General features: G+C 52.2%; 1 protein-coding gene across 6 annotated transcripts in view; it reads right to left on the bottom strand.

The window, feature by feature from the left end:
• ACTN1 (actinin alpha 1) overlaps nucleotides 1–27,493 on the bottom strand; it is a 94,824-nt gene that overhangs the window by 21,614 nt on the left and 45,717 nt on the right. For all 6 annotated transcript variants that reach the window (XM_042989971.1, XM_015543300.2, XM_042989970.1 and 3 more), the window contains exons 2-8: nucleotides 23,690–23,804; nucleotides 18,894–19,013; nucleotides 11,747–11,833; nucleotides 9,296–9,383; nucleotides 8,703–8,781; nucleotides 4,673–4,754; nucleotides 2,722–2,807 (exon numbers count right to left, since the gene is read on the bottom strand). In XM_042989971.1, the coding sequence (XP_042845905.1) occupies nucleotides 2,722–2,807; nucleotides 4,673–4,754; nucleotides 8,703–8,781; nucleotides 9,296–9,383; nucleotides 11,747–11,833; nucleotides 18,894–19,013; nucleotides 23,690–23,804 (657 nt within the window). The remainder of the gene's footprint in view (nucleotides 1–2,721; nucleotides 2,808–4,672; nucleotides 4,755–8,702; nucleotides 8,782–9,295; nucleotides 9,384–11,746; nucleotides 11,834–18,893; nucleotides 19,014–23,689; nucleotides 23,805–27,493) is intronic.

Below are 27,493 nucleotides of genomic sequence, written 5' to 3' on the forward strand. Positions count from 1 at the left end.
CTAAGCAGTTGCCTGAATCCTTAGAAGTGGTTACGGGCAACTCTAGGAGAGGCCGCCGACCCAGGACATGAGATGATCGCCACCGCCCCCCCGCCCCCAGCCCGACACTGGTGACCTTGTCCTCGAATGTGGACAAAAGGAGTGTGAAATGGTTGCAACAAGGATGAGAGGGAGGGAAGAGGGGCGTGGGGAGAGGTGGTATGAGATCTGGGAGGGAGAAAAGCAGGCTGCTAATGCACACGCACATACGCACACGTACGTGCACACACTCTCGCACACGCACGCACACACTCCCGTCCGAGCATTATCATCAGCCAGGACACAGGGAAGGCCAGTGTCGGCAGGCGTGAAGCCCAGGAGAGGACCCCTGGAGGGGCAGGGGACAGACAGGAGGAGCTGGAAAACCCCAGAGCAGAGAGCAGCCTAGCTACAGAGGCGGGCAAGCAGGCCCTCTGTGGTTATCAGGGCTGGGGGGGCCCACCAAGGAAGGGGACAGATGCTGCTCACAACCTGGCTGACAGGTGGGGGCTCAGAGGGGCCAGAGGTGGGACAGAGGGAAACAGGAGGAAGCAAGAGGCAGGCCAGAGAGGGGGTTGGAGGGGGCTGGGGATCCTGGGAGGGCCAGGACACCTGTGAGTCACGGAAGCCTCCACGAGGGGCAGCTCTCCTGTCTCAGTGCCAGTGAGGCCTGCAAGGAAGGTGAGGAGGGTTCTGGTGCCCGTCCAGCCAGGGGACGGGGTTGCTACAAGCCCACGTGCCTCTGTGTAACTTTTTAAAGGCACCTCTTCCCAAGGCATTCCTATTGGAAAACTGTCATACTGATCTGTTAGAGAATATTTTTACTGCCATCTGCAGGATTCCTTCTGTAACAAATATCCAAATCTCCATGGTCTATGGTGCACACATGGCAGGCTTGTGGAGTGCGCAACCTGCACCACGTCCATGGCAGGCCTGGTTGGGAAGGGCTCTGAGCCTCTGGCCTGGACACCAGGGAGAAGGCAGGAAGGCTTCTCCCTGCCCTGTCTGCTGGGTAATTTGAAAGGATGGTTGTGACTGAGCGGGAAGGAGAGAAAATGAAGGGGTCCTGAATGTTTAAGGGAATAGTTAGGAAGCATAGCCCAGAGCCATATCGCTTGGGATAAGGGCTCTTGACTCAGGGTCCAGGGAAGGAGCTGAGACCACGAGCTTCTTTCCCATCTGTGACCTCCACTAAGCCCAGTGTGCATGGTCAGAGACACAAGGGGCCATCCAGAGGCTGCGGCTCTCTGGCGTCTTCAACCGGCCAAGGTTCAGAGAGCACCCTGCCCTCCTACAAGAGGAGGAGGGGCTGCAGCCCCACGGACTGCTGCCGGAGCATCCAGGGAGGAAGGAAGAGGTGGGCGGAGGGCGGCAGGGAGAGCGGTCGAGGCCGAGGGAGAGCTCACCTTCTGCGCACCCAAGAAGGCGTGGCAGTGACATGAAACATTAGGTCACATGGCCTTCCCATCCTTAGCGTGCCTACACATCTGCACAGAGAAGGAGAAGAGGTTGAGAGGAGAAAGGGAGCAGCGGCACAGAATAAACCCAAACAGCCGTGGCGGACAGGGAGAATGCAAGACAGACGCACAGACAGCAGATGAGGGAACGGGCAGAGAGAGACGAAATGAGATGGTGGGAGGAGAGAAGGGTGAGGAGGTGGGGGGCACAGGCTGAGACAGGAAAGGGAGAGAGAGAGCAGAGGGGAAGGCTGGGCAGAGGTGGGAGGGGGGAGCGCCCCCATCATGCATTTGGAGACAGGTCACTCAGACTCCATGCGGAGGGTGGGAAATTGGCCTGAGCACATCCAACCTGATGTGACAGGTCCACGGCTCGACACCGTGAAGGCCCAGCCTGTGGTCCTGTCAACCTGCATGTTGTGTTTCCAGGGTCCTGCCTGTGAGTGGGGTCTGGGAGAGAGGCTTCTGCTGCCTGAGCTAAGCCTGGTAACAAAAATATTCAGCGCTCTTTAGTTGTGGTACCCTTGTGCAGTGTGCAACCCGCACAACTGGACTTTAAACTCAGGCCTCCCTGAGCAAAACTGGGCCGGGACATTTGAAGGGGCTCACAGCGGCCCACCTCCTCCCATCCCCCTCCAAGGGGCTGTGCCTATGTCTGTAAATACAGCATGCAGAGTGACCCCACATGTGGGTCCCCGGCAGGATACAGAAGGCATCAGGGCCCGAAAACAAAGCTGGGGACAGATTTGCTACATCATGCCCATGAGTGGGAGAAAGGTGGGGGCTTCACGACACCTTTGCAAAACAGGTCAGTGAGGACAGGAGACGCCTCCCTAATGGAAGCCCGGCTGCTGTGTTAAAAAGCCTGTGGCTTCAACAAAGGTGGGCGCGGAGGGACTGCTGCCTACTGCAGCTTCCAGGAGTCCAGAACCCCCAGGCTGATTCCACACATGCAGCTCTTCCTGCTCAAGCCAGCCCTCTGGGCCCCAGAAGGCGAGCTCGAGCCCAGTCCTCTCAGAGACTGCAGGGGAAGAGGAGAAGAGGAACAGAGGGGCAGGGCGGGAGAGGAGCCGAGCGAGAGCAGCACGCCGCGTTGGCACTGGGAGCTAACTCTACCAGAGAGACGCGCCATCCAGACCCTGCTGCCAGGGAGAGGCGGGGGGGGGGGGGGCGGGGGCGCATGGTTTGGGTCCCGGCCCGAGGTGTGCTGCGCAAGGAAGGAGGGGAAGGGGGGGGGGGCGGGTACCTTCTGGGCTCCAGAGAAGGCATGGTAGAAGCTGGACACGTAAGTCATGATGGCTTTCTCATCCGGTCGGGCGGTTCCGACGATGTCTGTCAAGAAAAATCTGGAGTTAAAAGCCAGCTGGCGAACACATGATGCACTTCCTGATGTGATGTGGAAAGAAGCTTGCAGAACCACCAAGTCTTCTGGCCCACAGGCTGAGCCTGAATCTCACCAGCTTCTGGACTCAGCTTCCTTCCGCTTACAGGAACATGAGAGGTAGAGGGAGGAGAGAAACAGTGACCCAAGGAAGCAAACAACAAACCCAGAATGAGGAACATTCCATGAGCAGCTGGCCCCGTCTGTGCAACAAGTTCCATGGCAGGAATAAAAAAGGGATGAAGGAAGGAGGGAAGTACTACAGATTGGAAAAGACATAAGAAATAGAACTAAACGCCATGTGCAGACCTTATCTGGATCCTGGTTAAAACAAACCAACTCTAGGGGCGCCTGGGTGGCTCAGTCGGTGAAGCGTCCGACTTCGGCTCAGGTCATGATCTCACGGTCCATGAGTTTGAGCCCTGCATCTGGCTCCGTGCTGACAGTGTGGAGCCTGCTTCGAATTCTCTCTCTCTCCCTCTCTCTCTGTCCCTCTTGCACTCTCTCTCTCTCAAAATAAATAAAAACTTGAAATTAAAAAAAGGAGTTGGACACTTAACCAACTGAGCCACCCAGGTGCCCTACATAAATATGATTTTTAAGGGAATTCTAAAGTATGTTTTATTTAAAATGAATTCTAAAGTATGTTTTATTTAAAATGCTGCTTAAAAAAAAACTAAGGGGTGCTCGGGTGGCTCAGTATCTTAAGCATCTGACTTTAGCTCAGGTCATGATCTCACTGTTCAGGAGTTCAAGCCCCACATCGGGCTCTGTGCTGACAGCTCAGAGCCTGGAGCCTGCTTCAGATTCTGTGTCTCCCTCTCTCGCTGCCCTGCTTGTGCTGTGTCTCTCTCTCTCAAAAATTAAAAAAAAATAAATAATAAAATAATAAAACTCTAAAAAGAAACAGTCGGGGAAATTTGATTTTGAATTAGGCAGTCAATATATATCAAGGATTTACAGTCGCCTTCCTAGGCATGACATTTGTTTTATGGTTACGTAAGAATATTTTTAAGGTATGTGGTGGTGAAATGCTGTGATGTCTGGGATTTATTTGGTAATCTTCCAATGAAGAAAACAAAAGGGAAAAAAAGTGACAAAATCTAATTGTTTTATCTATATGCTGGGTAAATGGAAGTTCCTACACTATCCCCCTGCTTTTGCATATATTTGAAAACGGTCCCAGACACACATTGTCACAAACTATCATTGTCACAAACCCTCCCTCCCATTCTCCTAAGGGCCCATTTATCTTTCTAAAAAGTCACTTGTTTTTCTATAAATGCCAGTTGTCCCCTCCATTTCCCCTACAAGTTGGGTATGGATATAGACCCCAAACTCCTAACCACCCCATGAAGGACTCATCACCCAGAGCTCTCATGTGTATACATGTGTATACGATGCACTTGTTAAGAGATCTCTGTTTGCTTTTCCCCTGTTAACCCGTCTTTTGCCAGTCTAGTGTGCAGGATCCCAGCTGGACAGCCTAAGAGGGTAAGGGGAAAGATTTTTTCCCTTGGCTACAACAACAGAGGAACGCGGTGCCCCACCCCAGCACCCTCTACCTCAAGTCCAAGACAGAGATGAGAACCATCTTTAGGCAGCTGATGCAGAAACGGCCTCAAAGCCCTTCTCAGCGCCAGCTAGCCTCCCCTCCAAACCCCAGGGAAACGAGGAATCCCCGGCGGCAGGTGACCCCCAGGCTCCCCAGATGAGGTCCCAGAGACCAGACCTCTTCTCTTCCCACCTCGGGCTACCGGGCCCCACCCTTCCCGGGTGAGAAAAGGGCCAGAGGCACAGAGAGAGACGCCTTTACCTTCAGCATCCAGCATCTTGGGGATGTCCAGGTACTTCTCTGCCACATCAAAGGCTGTGTTCAGATTTGTGAGTGGGTCGTCCTAGAGGGAGAAGAGGATGAAGGCATGTGAGAGGCCCAAGAAGTCACTGGTTACCCCCATGCAGGTGACCAAAGACTGGGGGGCAGAGGAGACTTCTGCAGTCCTCTCTCCCCCAAGGTGTGGTCCTCAAGGTGTAGCTCTGTGTGTACAAGGCTCGCTTCACCTCCGGGGCTTGTTGTGTGGGCGGTTAAAATGCCATCTTTCCCCCTCAAGCCTCAGTTTGTCAGAAACGGGATGGAGAATACTGGCCTACAGCCCAAGAAAGAACTGCTAGGAACTACACGCTGCGAGCAGAGCACTGGCCTGGGCATCGTCCTTCTTGGCTCCTGGCTTCAGTTCTGCCACCAGCCGGCGGGACTGGTACGTCCCGACCTCAGCTTCCCCAGCTGTTTTTCAAGAGCTGGACTAGGCTCCCTCAAGCCCCTCTGGTGCTCACATTCCACAAAATCTGAGGGCACCTTCGCACAGCCACAACCTTTGACTATTCTGGCTTCTGCCGCCACATCCAGAAAACTCAACTGGGGACTGGCAAGGACGTGGAGAAATCAGAACCCGTGGGCACTGCTGGTGGGAATATATAATGGTGCGGCCCCTGTGGAACACAGTGTCCTCCAGAAGTGAAGCACAGGGTTCCTTGTAACCCAGCAGGCCCACTTCTGGGTATATCTCCCCAAGAATTGAAAGCGGGGACTCAAGCAGATGTGCGTACCCCCGGATTCACAGCAGCATTATTCACAAGAGCTAAACGGTGGAAATAACACAAAAGCCCACTGGCACATGAAGAGATAAACCAACTGTGCGATCCATACAACGGACTCTTACTCCGCCTGAAAAAGGAAGGAAGGAAATTCTGACACACGGCACAAGCAGGATGAACCTTGAACACATCGCGCTAAGTGAAATGAGCCAGACACAAATATCGTACGATGCCACTTACGCGAGGCATCTAGAGTCAGATTCATAGAGTCAGAAGGTAGAGGCTGGGGGAGGGGGAGGGGAGAGTGATGGTTTAGCGGGTTCCCAGTTGGAGTTGTGCAAGATGGAGAGAGCCCTGGAGGCGGAGAGTGATGGCGGCACAGTAGGTGAATGCACTGTCACTACCCCATACGCCTCGACGCAGTTAAAGCTTTTAGATTATACGTGTTCTGCGTTTTTACGTATGTTACGTTTTATGTTATATACATTTTACCACAGTTAAAAGAATTTTTTTTGACGTGGGAAAACACACAACCCAGTGAAGGGAGCTCCTTGCTGACCCTCCCCCCTCCACGTCTCGGTGCCCCCTGGTTTTGTCAGCCCGGGACCCCGTTTCCCCATTTGCTACGATGAGAATCACAAAGTTACAAAGAAATCAATACATTCCCTCCGGATACTTTCAGGAAGAAACTGCTTAAAATAGAGAAGGTGGAGTTCTTCTGGGAAAGCTTCTGACAGCTTCCAGAATGATTTAAAAACCACTGACAAGCAGTGAAAGTCACTTCCGTCCAGGGCCTCAAGCAGTCCTGCACACCCGCCTGCCCCACTCGATTCCCAGGGACCGCCAGGCCCCCGTGCCCACCTAAGGCCACAGCAGGAAGAGCTTCCCAGTCAAGAGCCCATGGCTCTCCCCTGTGTCCCAATGCCAGCTGGCTCTGGCAACCTGTGTTTTCTGGAAAGCATCCACACTTCAGTGGGAGCAGGTCTGTGCTAGGATTTGGGCTGGATTTTACTGATGCTGCTGAATTAAGGAGAGGGGAGACACAGTGAAACAGGGAGAAAAGAAAAGACACACGGGGGTGGGTGGCTGGTTAGGTATCAGACCAAGGCCCCTAGACCCTCACCTCTGGAATGGCTGAGGCTCCTGGAGTCTGTGGAATGGGGGAAGGGACTATAGAGTCACAGCCAGCAGGACCTCACTTTGTATGGGGTGGCCAACAGCTCTGGATTAAGTGGCTGTCACCCCACGCTTGTCACCAAAGCACCCCATGCACGCTTGTCACCAAAGCACATCAGGCAAACAGTAAGGAGGTATGTGATGATGCCTCTTTTTTTTACATTTTTTTTTTTTTAACGTTTATTTATTTTTGAGACAGAGAGAGACAGAGCATGAATGGGGGAGGGTCAGAGAGAGAGGGAGACACAGAATCTGAAACAGGCTCCGGGTTCTGAGCAGTCAGCACAGAGCCCGACGCGGGGCTCGAACTCACGGACCGCGAGATCGTGACCTGAGCCGAAGTCGGACGCTTCACCGACTGAGCCACCCAGGCGCCCCGATGATGCCTCTTAAAAATATTTTTTTTAACATTCATTCACTGAGAGACAGAGATAGAGCACGAGTCGGGGTGGGGCAGAGAGAGAGAGAGAGAGAGAGAGAGAGAGAGAGGCACAGAGCCCAGTGTGGAGCTTGAGCTCACCAACTGTGAGATGATGACCTGAGCCAAAGTTGGACGCTTAACCGACTGAGCCACCCAGGCGCCCCAGTACGTGAGGGTGCCACTTAAAGCAAAAAATCACTACTTCTAGGGTTTCTCGCCTCAGCTCTGTTTGATGTGGCCACACAGCGTTCAGGTAAGTTAGGGGGTTCTCAACCTGATTTTCTTCCTTGCAAGGCAGCTGACTTAGAGTGCAGGGACCCTCCTACCCATTAAGAGGGTAGCTGTCCAAAGCCACGTGCAGGAGTGGGGAGGCTTTCTCTCCTTCAGCGGGTGGGCCAAGACCCCAGCCTCAGGCTTTGGCCCGACTTAGAGAAACTGGAGGGGGTGGGAGTCTGCTCCTTTCCTCCCCGACACCCTGGAAACGGAGGGCTTGACACCGTCATGGAGTTCCCAGAGCAGCTCCCGTACCGGCAACATCCAGCCTTGCTTCTGGGGGCACAGGCCAGATGGGGGTCTTCACGGAACACTGTGCTCTCCAAGTGTCAAGGTCAAGTGGAGAAATACAAGAAGAGCCATTCCTAGCAGCTGCCTTTGTCAAGAGATTCACACACATGGACAGGTGACATTCCAACCCAAGGTCTAGATCATCAACTGGGGGTGTGGGGAGGGCTCCAGGGGTGGCCTCTTGGTGCTGGGATGGGCTGAGAGGGAAGCTGGTGAGTGAGGTCAGAGGGGTCCCAGACAGGCCTCTCCAAGGTCTTGGCCAGCCCAGACACGAGAACCACCTCGAGGTTAGAAACACAGCTCCCACGCCCTGGTCTGCTCCACAACACATACGTGTGCTCAGGAAAATCCACCAGCTTCATGTCAAAACCCTAAGTGAAATCAAGAAGCAGCTAAAGAAAATCCCCCACCCATGGGGCACCTGGGTGGCTCAGTCAGTTGAGCGTCCAACTCTTGGTTTCGGCTCAGGTCATGATCTCATGGTTCCTGGGTTCAAGTCCCGAGTCAGGCTCTGCACTGTCAGTGCAGAGGAATTCTCTCTCTCTCTCTCTTTCTCTGCCCTTCCCCTGCTCGTGCTCTCTCTCTTTCTCTCAAAATAAATAGAGTTTAAAAAAAAGAAAAAAAGAAAATCATCCAGCCAAACGTCAACAGTGACAGGAACCTGCGGGGACCGTCCAACAGCAACTCTTGGACACGGACGGGGGTAAAGGCCTCTAAGAATATGCAAACAGCTTAAATTTAAAATATTATATCCACTTTGCAAAACCCAGAAAATAGAAGGGGGAGATGCCGATTAGTGTTCCAATACCCCAGCAAAAGGCTGCAGGGGTTCGGACATTCTGTGAGCTGTTCGGGTCAGCAAGTACATGCGTGCTGTGCACAGAGGGTACCCCGGCGGCCCTCACAGGGAAGGTGTTTTTCTCTTTCTCTTGTAGGCTATCTCCTGGACTAGTCTAAGGAGACCAACCGCCCCCCTTACCATGGCCATGGACCCTCAGAATAAGGGCCCAGTCCTGCACTTCACCCCCACCCCCTGGCAGGGACCCAGCAAGAGGGCTCTGGCACCGAGAAGTCAGGGAAGCACACATACCTTCCGCAACTTCCCATAGTCAATCAGCTCAGGCCGGTGTCGGTGGATCAAGGCACAGAAGCCGAGGCCGTCCTTCCAGCTGCCCAAGGGAGACAGAAGGGTGGGGGGCAAGCTGGTGAGTAGGGCCGGGCTCTAAGGGTAAATCTCTAAACAAGGACGTGGGGGGTCCCCTCCCTTTTACCAGAGGTGAACCCACAGTGCTTCGGAGCAGGAGTGAGAAGACAGGATGGGAAGGCACACTCCTTCTGGCCACAATCCCAGGCTCTGGGGTCAAGATTCTGTGGGGCGCGGGACGTTCCCACACCTGTCATATCCAACTATCCTCTCCGCCAAGGTCTTTGTCCCTCCTGCTCTGTTCCAGTGCCCTAGGCTGGAACCTACAGGACACGCTCCTTGGGGAGCTCTCCAGCAGCTGGGGCGTCGACCCAAAGTGTGTACAAGCAGCCACATCAAAGGGTTTGCGGCACACCCTGAGATAGCAGATTCTTCCCCAAGGACCCCTGCTCTGTTCTGGAGCTGAGGCTAACCCAGCCAAAGGGGCCTGGGGGAGCAGCTGATGCTCTGCAAGAGCCCCTCCGCCCCTGGCCACTCACCTTATGTGGAAGTTCTGGATGTTGACGTTTTTGTAAGGGGCGGTCTTTCTCTGACACCACAAGAGCAGCCCCTCCTTCGCGGAAGTCTCTGTGAGGAGGGAGATGAAGGACAGAGAGGTCAGCGGGCTGGCTTGGTGGAGGGAGGGGTGTTGGTTCATGGGGAGGCCCCACCATGACCCCAGGGTCCGTACAAAGACCCCCTAGATGGCAACCCTGCTGCTTCCAGGCCATCAAGTCTATTTCCTTGACAAAGTCTGAGTAGCTATTTGAGAAACAAAGAAGCAAACTAGGCAGCTTTTCAGGGCTGGCCACGTTCCACATTCAAACACTGAGACAATGACCTTTCAAACTTTCAGGTCTCCCCCATCATTCCCTGTTATTCAAAGACATGGGAGCATTACAAAATCAATCAGCAAGCTGTATCAGGTCTATGTTTGATTGGTCTATGAAATCTGAAGTCCCAGAATCTCCAGACAGGGGTACATAGTACATAGGCCATGCAGAGTACACACAGCTATATGGGGCAAAAGCATTAGGATCATCTAAAACATAAAGTTGCCTTGTATTTAATGCACGGATTGACACCACTGCTGCACGTGTGAAGCAGACAGGTGCCTGTAAGATAAAGCAGGCAGGTATCTGAGGGGACCGCAGGAGCTCCCAACACAGAAGGGCTGCAAACGACACTGCCCCCACGTGTTCACATCTGTGAATTGCAGATACAGCACCCAGCAAAGAGGGTTCATGGATGATCTCCTTTCCTTTCAATTCACAAAATGGACTTTAAAATGACATTAAATGACTCCTGCAAAGATAATATTTCAAGCACAAGCAAACAATTAAAAAATCAGCAAAGCTAATGCTTCTACTCAGCTCCAGCTTTTCATCGGCTATATTACAAGATTAAAACAACGACAATTTAACCAGAGCCGACAAGGTCAGCCCCAAAGAATTAAACTAATCAGGGCGCCTGGATGGCTCAGTCAGTAAAGCATCTGACTTCCGCTCAGGTCATGCATGGTCTCGTGGTTTATGAGTTTGAGCCCCGTGCCAGGGTCTTTGTTGACAGCTCAGAGCCTGGAGCCTGCTTCAGATGCTGTGTCTTCCTCTCTCTCTGCCCCTCCCCTACTCGTGCTATGTCTCTCTCTCAAAAATAAATAAATACTTAAAAAAAGTCAAACTTATCAAGAAGGCAACTTGAAAATGGATTTATATCCATCATTACTAAAAAGAACCATGTTCGAAGTGACTATTGTGGACACATTTTTAGCCACTTCAGCCCTAAATACCAAGTGTCTATAAATCAAACTTAGACCTTCACATGGCTGTATCATCATGTGTCAAACCAAGATTTCTATAAGCAAACAATTTAATCCACATTATTCTCATTAAAAAAATTACTTTGAATAAAAATCTTTATAAGATCCCTGGGCCATAGAGGCACCTGGGTGGCTCAGTTGGTTAAGCATCCAACTTGTGGTCTTGGCTCAGGTCATGATCTCACAGTTCGTGGGTTTGAGCCCCACAATGGGCTCTGTGCTGTGAGTGTGGAGCCTTCTTGGGATTCTCTCTCTCTCTCTCTCTCTCTCTCTCTCTCTCTCTCTCCTTCCGTCTCTACTCTTCCCCTGCTTGTGATCTCTCTCTCAAAAATAAATAAAGATTAAAAAAAAAAAAGATTCCTGGCTGATAAAATGAATTTAAATTATAAATTTTAAAGTGTATTTTTTTTAGTGATCTCTACACCCAATGTGGGGCTCAAACTCACAACCCCAGGATAAGAGTCACATGTTCCAATGACTGAGCCAGCCAGGCGCCCCATGAATAAAAAATATTTAAAAAATATTATCTCCGTGTCATCTTTTTGAAATTTGTTTTGGTATAGGTTTCATAATATGAATTCCAATACACAAATATAACTTATTACAAAATGAATACACGCATATCAGATATAAAGTTCAGAAACTGCTGGAGTGTGGAAAACCAAAAGTTCAGAGTTCCCAGCCCCAAACTATGGTGGCCTCTTAAAGATCTGCGAAGTGGCCACCAGAGGGTGCTGTGGGAGCAAAGTGGAGGCCCTGGGGTCAACTCAGAATCCCAAGACACTCCCTCCACGCTGCTATCTCCCTACCTTTTTGGATTTAACAGCCCACAAACCAGGTGGGGTTTCCAGTTCCCCAGAGCAACCTCAGGCAGGCTTAGCGTCAGGGGGATTCCCCAGGGGCCAACATACCAGTGGAAACCAGAACCCCAATCAGTTCTTATTTCTCTATAGACTAGGAGGGAGGGCAGATAACAGCAAAGGGTCAGAAGCCCAAGATGTGGCCCATGATTAAGTCCCCATTGCCAGGGGTCAGGGAGTTCTCCAGGCTGAGTCCAGGAAAGAAGATGTGATGGCAAGGGCAGGGGAGTGGAGGGGGCTCAGGGACTAATGGAACAGAGCAGAAGACCCACCTTCCACAGAGATGTCCTGGATGGCGAAGCGGAGGATGATGGTCCAGATCATGCCCAGGGTCATTTTCACGTTCCCATCCACGATTTCTACAGAAATGGCATCAGGACATGTTAGGATGGCTCTTGGCAGGGACAGAGTTAAAATTCCCGGAGTGCCCACATCCATGGGTGTACCATGTAGTAAATCAAGGACCACACAGCTCCACTTCTAGGGAAAAGTGGGTATGGCTTTTTAAAGTACAACCAGGTACCACAGGTGACAGGAGAGAAATCTATTTGGAGGTGACCCTGAGCACAAGGCAGGTGTGATCAATTCCAATGGGGTACATTTGGGAAGGCAAGAGAGAAGGGACACGGTGTCTTCACCAGCCTGACAGAGAAAAGGGAGATGTTTCTAAATCATCGCAAATGTTCTGGCAATTCTGTGAGTCAGGGAAGTCTGGGCGATCACAGCTCTCAAAATAGCCACCCACACCCAAAAAGCCAGTGTCCACATCAGAAGGTAATCAACCCAACAAACATAGATCCCTAACCCTCACCTGCTTCCAGACCAGGAGACAGTAACCCGGCCCCATGGCAAGGTACTCTCAGCTAAGAGGCATCCAAAGAATATCTTTTTTTTTTTTTTTTTTTTCCAACCTGAAAAGCTAACTGTAGGACAAACCTACCAGAACCATGAGAAGGAGTACGTTCCAGGAACTCCCGATATCCTGAGCCCATGTCCACTAGGGTCTGCTTCCCACAAACCCCTTAAACAAGAGTAGATTCCATTAAGGAGATGACATTCTAAGATTCTAACATCTTATCCCCTCCAAAGTGAGGGCAAAACTGCATGCTGCCATGTGACCAAGAAGGTACAGAGCAGTGTTGCTGCTCCCTGGCAGGGGGCGGGAGGTGGGGGGTAACTCTATGGAGCCTGCATGGGGGGTGGGGTCTAGAAGGAACAGTGTCCACATCGGACAGGGGACAGGATGTAACCCTTCCTGCTAACGACGGCTTTAAATGCCCTTCCCAGAGCCCCAGATACCCACGGGACACAGACCCGAGTCGGAGAACCTGGGTTAGAGACAGACAACTGAGTAGCATACCACCATCTTCTTTAACAGGTAAGAGAACCAGCCAGCTCTTTGCAGAGCATGCTGGGGGGGGGGGGGGAGGGGGGGAAGTAGAGGCAGTTAATCAGTCAGGAGTCAGTTCATAAAGATTTGGTTTTTTAAAAATGCCTTTTCACTAGTGACTTCCAATGGTTTCGTATCTGTAAACTTTAAAGAGTTTATACAGGGAGAGCACCTGGGTGGCTCAGTCGGTTGAACGTCCGACTTTGGCTCAGGTCATGATCTCCCGGTTTGTGAGTTCGAGCCCCACATCGGGCTCTGTGCTGACAGCACGGAGCCCACTTTGGAGCCTCTGTCTCCCTCTCTCTCTGCCCATCCCCTGCTTGCGCTATCTCAAAAATAAATAAAACATTACAAATAAATTTAAAAATTTTTTTAATTTAAAAAATAAAAGAGTTTATATAAATTGATAAGGAAAAAATCTAAATTCACAATAGGCAAAAAACATGAATAAATACTTCACAAAATATGAAATATAACCAATTTATAACCATGTTCCTTCTCCCTGTAATTAAAGAAGATAACGTTTGGGGCGCCTGGGTGGCGCAGTCGGTTAAGCGTCCGACTTCAGCCAGGTCACGATCTCGCGGTCCGTGAGTTCGAGCCCCGCGTCAGGCTCTGGGCTGATGGCTCGGAGCCTGGAGCCTGTTTCCGATTCTGTGTCTCCCTCTCTCTCTGCCCCTCCCCCGTTCATGCTCTGTCTCTCTCTGTCCCAAAAATAAATAAAAAACGTTGAAAAAAAAATTAAAAAAAAAAAAAAAGAAGATAACATTTTCCCAGCTACTAAATTAGCAAAGTTAAAAAACAAGGAACACACACCATGATGGTAACAAAGCTACCACACTGTGGCTAGAAGTATAAACTGGTTGAAAAAACACTTTCTGGGAAATAATTTGGCAACAGGATCAAGCACCTTGAAGTTGTTCGACTTTTTCACGGTGAAATCCACCTTTAGGAATCTGTCCCTAGCCAATGATCTGAAATGCAGAGTAAGGTTACTGCATAAAGGAGTTTGTCATAGGGTCATTTATCATGGCCCCAAGTTGGAAACTTCAAGAATATACCAAGTTCGAGGTGTGACTGAGTAAATCCCCAGCCCCTGGCACCCCCATGCTCAGAACCTCCATAGCTTCCCACCTTACTCGGAGTCAAAGCCAGTGGCCAGGGAGGCCCTCACGGTCCCCCCATCTCCTCCAGTCACATGGCCCCCATGTGACTTGTCCCTCACCTCCCTCCCATCTCCACTGCATCTTCTCCTAGAAACCTCCCACCTTACTCCCTGCTTGGTTTTCCTCCTTCTGACGCATGTATGTGTGTATTTTCTCTATTCCCCTTCCAGAACATAAGCTCCAAGGGAGGAATAATCTTTCTGTTTTGCATCGCTGCTTAGAGCCCAGCATGGTGCCTGGCACAGAGAAAGCCCTCCATCAACATTTGCTGAATGAATGAATGAGTGAATGAATGAATGAATACTGGAAGTCACTACACACATGTGGGTGAATGGGTGGCGGTCACCCAGGCCTGGGGCTGGGAGAACATAACCGCACTCAAGCTCTTCCAGGGCAGGACCCAGGTCTGGGACAGAGCACAGCTGGGCTCAACAATTAACACAGCCACTAAATATTACATTCATGACTTTTTAATGACTTGAAGAAATCTTTGTAATATGGAAAGTGGAAAAAGCAAGTATGAAATTTCAGGGACGGTGTTTCAAATACAGGGGGCATTTTTTTAAAGCCTAGAAGAGGCTCTGGTGGTAACAGGGCCACGTGACCTTCCCATCGGAAGAGAGGCTGCTACATGGGTTCCCGCCTCTGCCCCAATCGTGAAGGCCAAACACCCGTGCCTCCTGCTGGCCTGGAGCTCAGCGCCCTCCCAGCACTAAGGGAGACAAGCTCAGGGAGACAGAGTGCCTTATTTCTTGGGTTTTGCCTGCTTACTCCTCTCTCCCTCCTTCCCCTAGAAACCCCCAGGGAGTTTTGCTCCCTGAATTCTCATACCAGATCCTCCGGGAAAGAGGAGAGCCAAGTACAGGCAAAAAGGGGGGGGGGGTGTTACCACCCCATGCACCACCCCAGCCTCAGGGCCCACTGGCTCCCTGTCCCACCCCCAGAGAACAGCCCTCCCCAGAGGACCGCCAGAACAAACCCTTTTCCCAGGCGTCTGTATGTTTGGAGCAGGGACACCCCATCTCACCAGCAGGGGGCTACCACGCATGCTGGGTCCAAAAGGAGGGTCCCAAGGCCACCACTGGGCCCTGTGGACAAAACCACAATGACAGACTACAATGTGTGCCACGGGTGTGGGAAGAAGCGGCATGTTTCTGAATTTCTAGTCTACGGCCAGCCAAGGAGCTGCTCGCATCCTGCATTTACCCCTTGCCCCCACTCCAGGGATGCGGTCGCCTGCACACGATTCAGAGGGCAGAATGGAGGCGTTCCACCTGACAGAAACTAGACCTGGATGTCACCACCTCCCAGACTGATGCTTTAGTTACTGCACCCACTACCCCCTCCACCGTGAGGACACGTGAGAGATCATCAAGAGCACCGCCAGGCTCTTGGCCCCCAAAGCCATCAAGCTTTCCCTGCCCAAAGATCTTAACATAAATCCTTCCGGGTCCTCTCACCTGCTTAAATCCCAACCACTCACCTAGGACAAGCCTCAACTCTATGAAGTCTGGACACTAAACCAAGTCTGGTAAAGGAAACCGTGAGGACCTATCCTAATCCCTCCGGGATGTACGGAAGTTCCCTGCCTTCGGCCTCCATCTGAACACCTTCAGGGACAGGGGCCATATGCCCCCACCACCGGAGAGCACCCATTCCATTCCCGTGGGTTCTGCCCATTATGCAGAATCAGCCTGCCCAGGGGGGCTCCCGGGCCTGGTTCTGCCCTTTAGGGCTCGGCCAGAGTCTAGTCCTTGCACCACATGATAGTTCTTTAAAGGTCTTGCCCATGCCAGGCCTGCTCCCCTCGGCCCAGAATGGCTCCTCAGGGCAACCAGCAACACCTCCCCCCACCCCAGCCCAGTCCCCAGGAGAGCTCATTCCGGGTGATCCCCTCCACCGCGTTTTGTTATATAGTCTACAGCGGTAAACTTCATTTCATTAAAATAAACAAAGCCCACGTGTGGCCTCGTCCAGTGTCCTGGCACAGCAGGGCAGCCATCACAGCATGATCTCAGTGCTCACCATGAAACGGGAGAGAGGATTTCAAAGCGGAAGGCTCAGCCTAAAGCCCTGACTCCTGCAGGCAGAGAGAAGGTAAGGATGATCTCATTTTAAAGGACCCTTTAAAAATCTTTAGAGGAGGGGCACCTGGGTGGCTCAGTCAGTTAAGTGTCCAACTTCCAGCCTGGGTCATGATCTCATGGTTCACAGGTTCGAGCCCAGCATCTTGTTCCAGATGGCTGATGGCATGGAGCCTACTTGAAATTCTCTCTCTCCCTCTCTCTGCCTTCCCCTGCTCGGGTGTGCTCTCTCTCAAATAAATAAACTTTAAAAAATAATAATAAAAATCTTTAGAGGAGTGAGCCCATGTGAAAAAAATTGGTAACTGTGGCCAGCTTGGTTAACAGACTTCTGGGAAGGCCAGAGGTGCTGGGTGGAGTTTGAGCCAGTGTCTGTCTTTGCTCTCCACCCCCTGCTGGGGGGAGCACAGCCAACCTGACCCGCCATTTGGTCGCCGATGGGACAGTCCTATCCTCGGCCCCCGCTTGGGACTCCAAGGGTGTCCGGAGTGACAGGAAGAAGTTCAGACCTCAGCTCTGGAGCTCGAACCCCTGGGTTCAAAACCCTAGCAACGTTTGTAAGCTTCTGTTGCCTTGACTGTAAAATGTGGCCAGTGATACCCACCCTACAGGCCTGCCCTCAGGTCAAAGGGGATATCCCATGCAAAGCATCCTGTCCAAACAGGCAAAGAGCCAGAACCAAGCGCTATTCCCTCCCATCTGCCCTTTCCCTCCTCCCCTTTGGACTTCAGAGTTTAAAAAAAAAAAACCAAACATTTTTTTTGTTGTTGTTAGATAGCTGTTAAATTTTTCTTTCTAAAAATCTGGATTACTGGCTTCTTTTAAAACACTGAAAGATGTGGTGATGCTGGAACCCACATTCCCGGAGAGCAACAAACAATTAGAGATGCATGGCAGGTGCCCCGCTTAGAAGGACATGCTCTCCCAGTTCTCCACAATCCCCACCCATCCCTACGGTCATCCCTGACCCACCTTCTCCATCCTTCACTTCCCGGCCCCAGGGGACATGTGTGCTTGTTCCAGACCAGCTGAGTGCCATTTTCTTTGGTTTCCCAGCCCTGCTTGGTTGAAACTTTTTCTGCCACGTCTTTATTCCTCCCTAACAGACCAACCTACTCTTTTCTTTTCTTCTTGTTAAAAAGCAGAGAATACGTCCCCACTCAGAAAACCAAGTACCCTGCCGTGTGCAAGTCCTTCGAACATTTACTGAGTACCTACTATGTGCATCACGCTGTGAGGAGCCGGCGCCACACGGATGTGGAGGATGCAGTCTTTGCTCCACAGCTGAAGGTGTGCCGGGCCACACGAGGCCCTACCCATGACCGCTCAAGCATTAGCTTGAGTCCCCAGTAAGGCAGGGGATGGCAACATTTTTCTGTAAAAGGCCTGACAGGAAATAGTTTCAGCTTTGCAGGCCATATGGTCTCTGTCGCAACTATTCTGCCAATTGTAGGGGGAAAGCAGACACAGATAATATGCAAACAGACAGGTGTGGCTGCGTTCCAGTATTTACAAAAACCCGTGTCAGCCGCATTTGACATCATGGACTACACTTTGCCAACACCGTGCTAACATTTGTGTTTGATATAGCAATATTCAATCCCTCAATTTCTAGAAAAGAAGGGCGCCAGGGGCTTTAAATTCATCAACCAGAAGAGAGATCTACTCCTGTGATTTACTGGAGCAAGTCCCCCACCCTCTTTAAGAAAAGGCCGCTCTCCAGGGGCATCTCTCTGGGGTCATGCGGACCGGGTCTGAGTTCTGGTTTTGCCATTTACTGCCCTTGGGACCTTAAGCAAGTTATTTCATCTCGTCAGGGCATCCATTTCCTTCTCATCAAGTGAGGATAACTGGGGCCACCAGAGAGGGCCGCTGTGAGGGTTAAATGAGATCACTGGTACACGGGGCTTTGGCACACCCCCTCCCCAGCATATGTGCTCAGCGATCGCAGCCGTGCACACACCTTCAATCGTGAATGAATGGACGGAGACTCTTTCCATCTCTAGATTTCTGGTGCTGCACGGCAGGTGCCCGCTGAGTCCCGGCTGAGTCCTTGGGACACAGTCCTGACACGACCTGGTTAGGGTGTCCTATTCTAATCACCTCCACCCTCCCCAAATCCTTCAGAGCCGCTCCAGTGCACACAAGAAACTGCACTGCCTCTTCTAAACCATTAAGAACAAGCTAATAACAATTTATACTGAGCTTTAAAGTTTTTTTTTTTTGTTTTTCTCAAGTGAAGAAAAAAAGAGTCAAGAAGCTAATAGGCAGAGGAATGCTATTCGGAATGTCCCTGAATGTCCCGGAAGGCTTCTGGACATCAGTCTTCCCGGGACTCTGTGGGGCCTCGGAGCAGCCCTCGCTGTCCAACCCAGTCCGTGTCTGACACTCTCCAGGCAATAGGATTCCCCACCCCGGGCAGCAAAGTGCAGGCAGGCCTTCGGGTGAGGGAAGTAGCATTCCGCTCACACGGGACCCCATGGCACCAGGATTAGGCTGGGAGTGTGGAGGAGGGGCTGGCACTGGGGTGAGGACCAGGGAGCTGGCCCTTGGCTTTCCAGGAGGCAGACCCAGGGGTGGGGGGCACAGAGACTGGATGGAAAGCGTACTTGTTACATGCAGAATCCATAGGTCGACCAGATGGAGGTGCTGGCAGCCTCACTTCCAAATGCCCCCAGCGATGCGGGACCCCGGGAGTCAGGGCAGAAAAGGCCAGGAGAGCAGAGAGCAGAAACTCAGGCTTCTCAGAGGAGCCAGCCCACCAGCAGGCCTCACTCACCTTCGGCTCCAATGGACACAAGCTTGACTCCCTTGCTGGCGATGAAATCCAGGGCCTTGTTGACATTGGAGATCTTGTGCACTCTCATTTTGCCTCTCTCCGGCTTGGCCAAGCGCTCCCCTGAATACAGACCAAGAGGGAGGGCAGGAAGGGTGAGATGCTGTTTCCGGGGACCAGGCTGCTGCTCTCACGACCCCCTCGCCTGGCTGCGAGCGAGGGCCACGCTGGCAGGAAACAACAGAGAGAGCCGACCCTGCCTCTTTTCTGCCACTTCTCAGACCTGAACTGCTTGCCTCCACCCAGCAGATCTGTAGTAAGCCCCCCCCCCCACCCAATCAGGGACTTGGCTGGGTGCTAGGAATAGAGGGGTGAATGAAACCGTTTCCTGCCTTTGTGCACTTACGGACCAGGAGGAGATTCAACAGAGAAACACACAAGTATATGCAAATGAGCAAACACCAAGAAGGATAAATACTTAACAAAAGGATGCAGAGGAGCACAGGAGGAGGACAAAGGGCTTAGGGAAGTCAGGGAAGGCCTGTGAGTGGGAGGGCAGCCAGGCTGGGAGGGCAGCCAGGCCAGGACGGCAGGGAGTGATGTTCAAGGCAGAAAAGGAACAGCACATACAAAGGCCCTGAATCCCTTCTAGTCTGGAACGTTTGGCCTGGGAAGGTGTGTCGGCACTCTCGAATATTCTGGAAAAGTTCCTGGCATTTGAATGGAGCTGCCCACAGCCTCCCTCTCTCACTTGAAACCACTGCCTCCCGCAGGGACATCGTTGGCTTGGCTCCAAGTCAACCCCCCCACCCTCACTCCACCCCCTCCTCCAACTCAGGTGTCAGGCTCAGAAGCTGTGGGGAGAGGATGGTGCCCCCAACAGCCCACTAAGAGCACTTTCGGCTCAGAACAGAGGCACTTGGGGCCTTCTCGAAACTATTTGAAAAATTCATATGCCTAACATGCGCGCCCATACTGGGGGAAGGGCACAGAGCAGTAAAGTCTCTAAGAGGCCAGGGGCACCAAAGGGCTGAGAAGTACAATCCTAGAGCCCCAGACTCAGTATGCCTGCACCTGCCACGGTCTCCAGCACAGCCAGCTGCACACCCCTCTGTGCCACACCAAGCACGTGAGCCGCCTGGCTGAGAGAGCTCAAGGGGCTGGGCGGCCACAAGGTCAGAGCAGCGCTTCTGCAGGGGGCCTCCCGGCCCCCCAGCTTCTAGGGAACAGACTTCCTGCTACAGATGGGATGAGGCAGTTCCCAGGGAAGCACAGCTTGGCTTTTGTGATTAAATCAGGACTTTCCACTCGCGGCCGCTGCTCAGCCTCTCCAGCAAGGTACCCCGCCGTCCTCCCGGGAGGATGACACGCCATATCTTCCCACAGGATGGATGGAAGCGGTACCCCATCCCGCCCCCCGCCCCGAAGGCCCTCCTGCTAAAGACCCAGCCGTTAGGTCCCACCAAGCCCAGGCTCTCCAGCCAGCTGACGGCTGTGCACACCGGCTGGAACAGGACGGCGGAGGCGGTCAGGCCAGCAGTTCTCGAACTTCAGACACCCAGCCTTCACCTGCCTCCTACGTTTCTGATTTAGGAAGTTTGGGGCATGTTCCGGGAATCTGCAGGCTGACAAGCAGTCCTGTGGACTCTGGTGTGGGTGGCCCAGGGACGCTTCTCAGAGAACCTCTGCAGGCAGCAGCCCCTTCCTTCCGTCACTCTATGCACCTCAAGACACTCAAGGAAGAAAAGGCAACGTCTCAGTGACTCCATTCCTCCCACTCCATGGGAAGAGACAAGCCCGCTTCACGGACGCACACCGGTCCCGTTCAGTGGGGACACACTGGCGGCTATGCAGAAAAGCCCAGTTCAGGGCATCCGGTCACTCTACTATTTGCCAAGCATCACTTACATGCCGAGTACAATCTGAAGCGCTTGAGACACAGAGATGAGACCACCCCTGTCCCCAAACAGCTCAGGGTAGAAAGGGGGGAAAAAACCCAAGTGAGCCAAAAATGATCATGCCACGGGGAAACTAACACAATAGAGGAATTAATGGGGTGTGACAGGAGCCCAGAGGAGGGCAGCCACTCACGTGGTGAAAGCCTTCCTGGAGGGAAACCCCGAGCCGAGTTTTGAAGAATGAAAAAGAACAACACCAGGTTTGTTTAAACGAAGAAATGCTGGAAGAGGAGGCAGGGAAGGATGCTCTAAAAGGCAGTTAAAGGAAAACAGTATGGCAGTTCCTACAAAAAGTTAAACATAGAATTACCATATGATCCAGCATTTCTACTTCTAGGTTTATACCCCCAAAAAATTGAAAGCAGGGACTTGAACAGACATCATCCACTCATGTTCACAGCAGCATCTTTCACGATAGCCACAAGGTGGAAGCCGTCCGCCCAAATGTCCCATCAGATGAGTGGATAAGCAAAACGTGGCACGTACATACAGTGGGATATTAGCCTGCCAAAGGAAGGAGATTCCGACACATGGTACAACACGGATGAGCGCAGAAGACGTTACGATGAAATAAGACAGCCGCAAAAGGACACATGTCCTGTATGATTCCACTGTTATGAGGTGCTGAGAACAGGCAAACACACCGAGACTAAAAGAATGGTGGCTTCCAGGGGCTCGAGGGAGAAGGGATGGGGGAGTTAGTGTTTAATTGGCTTGGAGTCTCTGCATGGGATGATGGAAAAGTCTAGAGATGGATGGTGGTGATGGCAGCACAACACTGGGAACGTACTGACTACTTCTGGGTACAATTAAAAATGTTCAAAATGTTGGGGGCATGGGTGGCTCAGTTGGTTAAGCTTTCAGCTCAGGTCATGATCTCACAGTTTCGTGAGTTTGAGACCCGCGTCAGGCTGCATGCTGATGGTGCAGAGCCTGCTTGGGATTCTCTCTCTCTCCCCCTCTCTCTCTCCCGTTCTCTCTACCCCTCCCCCATTCATGCTGTCTCTGTCTCTCTCAAAATAAATACTTTAAAAATGTTCAAAATGCTAAATTTTATGTTATGCAGATTTTACCACACACACACACACACACACACACACACACACATACACACACAATTCCCCACCCCACCCCCCAATGCACAGATTTCACCTGCAAGGGGTTATTTAGAAGTATTGGGGGGGAAAAGTCAGTTGGAGCTTATGCAAAAGCCCAGAGGGTTTCCAGAAAGCATGTCATTGGTGAGGACTGCATGTCTCTTGGGGTGGCAGAGGGTCTGAGGTCTGATACCTTTTTGGGAAGTTAGTTGAAAACAAAACAGGTGCCAGCTCACAAAGGATCCTTCAAGCTATGCTAAGGAATGCGGGCCACAGGCTTCGAGCCCTGGGGAGGCACTGAAGGGCTCTGAGCAGGGAACAGGGAGACCATATTTGGGCCGTCAGATGGTCCCTCTGGCTGCACTGTGGGTGATGGACTGCAGCGGCGGGGAAGGAGCCAGGTGGGGGTTGCAGGCCTCTGTGGACCACCTAGGTGAGAGCTGACCCAGGGCCACACTGATACCACGGTAGCAGAGGTTAAAAGGATAACAGCAAGGGGCGCCTGGGTGGCTCAGCTGACCGTCCGACTTCAGCTCAGGTCATGATCTCACGATTCGTGAGTTCGAGCCCCACACTGGGCTTGCTCCTGTCAGCACGGAGCCCGCTTTGGATCCTCTGTTCTCCTCACTCTCTGCCCCTGCCCCGCTCTTTCTCTCTCAAAAATGAATAAACATTAAAAAAAAAAAAAAGAAAGGATAACAGAACGGACAGAACTCGAATGCCCAGTTGGAGACAGAGGAAGAGCGGTCTTTGATTCCTACATTAGGTTCAGAAGGACAAGATGGAGGGGCGCCTGGGTGGCTCAGTCGGTTGAGTGACCGACTTCGGCTCGGTCATGATCTCACAGTTTGTGAGTTCGAGCCCCGCGTCAGGCTCTGTGCTGACAGCTTGGAACCTGGAGCCTGCTTCCGATTCTGGGTCTCCCTCTCTCTCTGCCCCTCCCCCTCTCATGCTCTGTCTCTCTCTGTCTCAGAAATAAATAAACATTAAAAAAAAAAAAAAAAGAAGAAGAACAAGATGGAGATGATGAGAGGAAAGAGGTCTGCCGGGGCCAGGGCTGGTCAGCGCAGTTTGGGACACACTGAGGAGATCCTGGGGGGCATGTGGGTGGAGATGGGGTTTGAGAGAAAAGGCTGGACTGAGACCAGGTCTGGGACTCACTAGGGTCAAGGTAGAAGGTAAAGTGAAGAGAGTAGCTATGATTACCCAGTGTATGAACCAAGGTGAGAATGTTGGAACCACCGACCCCTAAGGCATGGGTGGAGGAAAGGTATTCATAAGAAAGTGGAAATGTGCATTCAAAGGGAGCTGCCCCTCCAGATTTCTGGACATCCAAATTCTACACGGGGGGCCAGATAAGCGAGTGGGATCATCTGGATATAGGCAGATGAGTTCTAGTGGAGCTGAGGTTTGGAGATGGTTACATAATGACCCCAAAGTCCAAGCACTCTGGAGGGGAAGGGACCTCCGAGACCACCCTCCATACGCCTTCGTTTTGCAAATGAGGGTGCTAAGGCAGAAAGGCAGTGACATGTCCAAGGACACATGGACGGCTGGCCGCAGCAGAGCCGGAAGCAAACCCGGTCTCCTCGTCTTAATTCACACAGGTCGCCCCTGAGTTCTTGCAAGAGACCCACAGCTCACCACGACCAAAGGCAGAGCAGAAGCAGGTGGCAGACAATGCTCCCAAAGCGGCCGAGCCCAGCAGGCAGCACCCCGTCTCGGCCAGGGCGGCCCACCTCACCTGAGATGACCTCCAGCAGCAGCATGAGCTTTAGTCCGTCCCGGAAGTCCTCCTCGATGTTCTCGATCTGCGTCCCCGCCTTGCGAAGGTGGGAGTTGCACCATGCCGTGAACGTCTGGGCAAAGGAAAGACGAGCAGGCCGTCAGGCTCCCCACAGGCCCCATGGTCTCTGAAGCCCTCACAGGGGCCTCCGGGGGTCCCCAGGACCCACCTGCCTCATGCCCTTTCCAGCTGCTGTGTTGGCACCAGTGGGATGGACAAAGCAACACGTCCTTTAACGCCTCCCCAACCAACCTTCTTCCAAAAACACCACCCCGTCCACAGCAGAAGGGCCAGCAACTTACCTCTTGGGGTATAAGGCTTAGTTTCGATCTTCACAGTTACAAGGCAGATTACCCCAGAGGTAACACATTAAGCCTCACTAATTAATTAGGGCAAAACAGTTCGTTAAATCCTTGTCCACTTGGCAGGGACAAGGGAAAGACTTAGTAAGTCTTGTCGGGATCAGAGTTCAGAGGCCCGGGATCAGGATAAAGGAGAAAACGGTGAGCATCCTGATGCCCGCGTGTGTGTATGTTTGGGGTAGGGATGTAGAGCCACCTCAAGCTGCAAGAGCATGAGGAAGAATTCCAGGAAGGTTATCTAAGGAGAGAAAATGAAAGACCGTCTATATTGTAATTTTCTAGCCGGTGGGGACAGAGCAGCAACACTGAAGCCTCTTCTGTAGCAACCAAGCAGTCCTGTGCCAACAGCACCACCTTGTGGCTCAAACAAGGAACAGGGTGACTCAACAAGCAGAGAAAAAAAAAAAAAGCGCGTGCTTCAATTTCCCACGCCCACCTAAAATCTGGGCAGGGGTCTCTCCCCAGCTGCCACATTCCACAGGAAACAGAGAGACGAACTCTCTTGCTTCAGATCCAATCCACTTCTTGGCAACTCCATACTTCCATGCATCAACCAAACGGCACTCAACTACATGGGGGCTCAAGAGCCAACGTCCAGCCCCCCACAGCAGGGCCAGTCAGCATTCTTCCCACCTGCCCTGCGAAGTTGCAACAGTGAGCAGTGTGTTACTCAGCAGCAGCAGCCGCCCCAGAACTACCCTCCTCAGCAAGGTCACCAGACTCATGACCCCCCCTCCCCCACCACTTCCTCTTGCCCCGGAGGAACAGTTAAGTGGCAATGAACTGGCAGAAGGGAAGATCGCCACACCGGTGACCATCAGGGGAAAAGAAATGGTTGCTTAGGTTTATAGGGAAGAATTACAGAGCCTGTGAGCAGGAAGAAGGGATAACCGTTCACGTAGGTGGGGAGAAGAGGCAGTATTATGACACCCCCAGTTCTGACCTTACCTTTAAACCATGCCTCACTAGGAATTTACCAACATGGGCTACTTCTCTGTCTCTGCAAACACACCTCCACTCTGTAGGCCAGTCTGCTCCCGTGAGAGAGAAGAGGCGCGTATGTGCTCTCCAAAAGCTTTGCGAAGGTTGGCACATAGGCTAAGGGTGGGCAGGGGGCCTAGACGAATCCTCAGCCTGGAATATCCTCTAGGTCGCGCTTGGCTAGCTCATGCTCATCTCCCAAGATCAGGCTAAGATATCACCTCCTCCGGGAAGCCTTCCTGACAGCCAACTGCCACATCTGGGTTGGGGCACAGAGCCCAAAGCACCCTACACCCACTCCATCATTGCCCATATCCCACTGCATGTTCCTTGCCTGGCCACCTGCCAGAATGGGAGCTCCTGAAGGTGTGGACTCAATGCTCTCCCCAGAGTCCCAGGCACAGAGTCAGGGACACAGCAGTGACCAAAAGAGCAAAAACCCCTGCCCTGTGCAACGGACATTCTAGTGGAAAATTGGGCAACTGTGGAAGGAGCCAGTGAGAAGCTGATGTGAAGTGAGGGGGCCTAGATGATCCCACTGCGCCTGTGGGTGATGCCGGATGGTATCAGAGCAGGGGGCCACACAGTGCCCTCAGGGACCCTCCGGAAGTGTGAGACGACAGCTCAGAGGAAAGGGCAAGAAGGAATATTTACTGGGTGCCCTTCCTTTGTGTTGGTGCTACAACCTGGCAGGAAATGAGAGGGCACTTAGCCTTTATCTTCATTTTGTTAAGACTATTTTGGTTGTTGTAAAATTAGAGTGTTAGAGAAATTTTTTATCTTGAAGATAATTTATTTTGTGGTTCCATATTCTCCCCCAGCTGCACCTGTCCATATACTACTGCCCGGATGTCACCACACTGTGTAGTTAGCGGGGGGGTGGGGGTGGGGTGGGAGTCTTTCTTCATTTACCACCATCTTGGATTTCCACAGCGCCTTGCTCTCATCTCCCTTCCAGGCCCGCACTCTGCCAGTGCCTGGAGTTTTCTACAGACCAGAGGGTAAGTGGATCCACACCCCTCCCACCCCCCCCCCCCCAAGCAGGGGACAGTTTCAGTCCTAATGTGGCCAGAGTCCTGGTGGGAATCACCAGCACAGCTGGGGCCTGTGAAATCTCACTGTTTATCACCCAATTGTGGAGAGGGGTTGGGGATGAGAGGAAGAGGCTGGTTTTGAAAAAAGACACTGCTTTTGCAAGAGGAAAATGCTGTTGAAAGCAGCCAGCCCCATTTCCTGGGGAAGCCAGGCTCAGAGCCCTGGGAGACAGAAATGCACCTGTGTTTGCTCACGTCTCCCACACAAAACCCTGCTTCTGAGGCCTCCGGGACTGCGCTTCGCTAAAACCCTCAGTCTTGCATCCCGGGCCCCACTGATGATGCCTTGAAGGGGCGTCTGAGCACCTCCCAAATAAGACAGTTCCACCAACAAGCAGCACCCATCACGCAACTCAGGCTTACATAGGAAATGGCGGAGGTAACTTGGTGACCGAGAACATGCCTTCGAGATATACCAGATCTGGATTCAGTGCTTAGATCTACTCTCTTCAAGCTGCGTGACCTTCAGACTACCCTCCCTAAACTCTAGTTTCCTGAACAGTAAAAGAGAGAAAGTGACGGCATGCTTTAAGTCAGGAGGATTCACTAGAAAACACTTAGAAAGTGCCTGTCACTTAGAAAAGTGCATAATCAATGGTAAAGGAGGAGAAAGGGTAGCTCCCCTGAACCTCCCGGTGGACCCACCACTCTGTGTCCCAGCCTGCAGCCTTCCCACCAAACTCTGCCTGGGGCCCACCCCAAAAGTGCGGCCCTGGGTTCCCAAGAAGACACTTAGTGTGTCTGAGAACGCGGATGTGTTACGGGAAAGGACTACCATTGTGTGGGGTGCAGAAAGCATGTGACTTTGACAGCAGCCTTGTGACTCCTCAACAGAGGAGAGACTAATAGGGCAAAGAGTGTGTGGGGGGGAGCGCGGGGGAGCAAGGTGGGGGAAGTACAGCACCAGCAACGTGGGCATCCAGGCACACCACGCAGTGATATTCTTTCCTCCAGCGTATGGCCCCACCTGTTGTGTCTGAGACACTGAAGATTCACGCTTCCCTGGCCAGGGCAGCGCTTCAGGAGCTCCTTAGTAAAGGATTTATTAAACTGTGGTTTCAAAGCCCAGAGCTCAAGTAATTTCCACAAGAAACACAAAGGGTGGAGGTGTCTCAATTGCTGGTGAAGACGCACGAACAGACCTTGGTCTTGACGCTCAAGCTCCAACATTATGACCGAGGAGGACACTTGCCCCTTAGCAGTGCCCCAGGGGTCCAGCAAGGAGGAAAAACCAGCAGCCACAATGGACGTCCATGGCTAGAGACCCAGGGCCCCTTGACCCCAAGCACGGGGAGCAGTGCTATCCCAGCAGGGCTATGGTCCAG

This window comes from Panthera tigris, chromosome B3 (assembly GCF_018350195.1).
Source record: "Panthera tigris isolate Pti1 chromosome B3, P.tigris_Pti1_mat1.1, whole genome shotgun sequence".
Classification (NCBI taxonomy): Eukaryota; Metazoa; Chordata; class Mammalia; order Carnivora; family Felidae; genus Panthera; species Panthera tigris.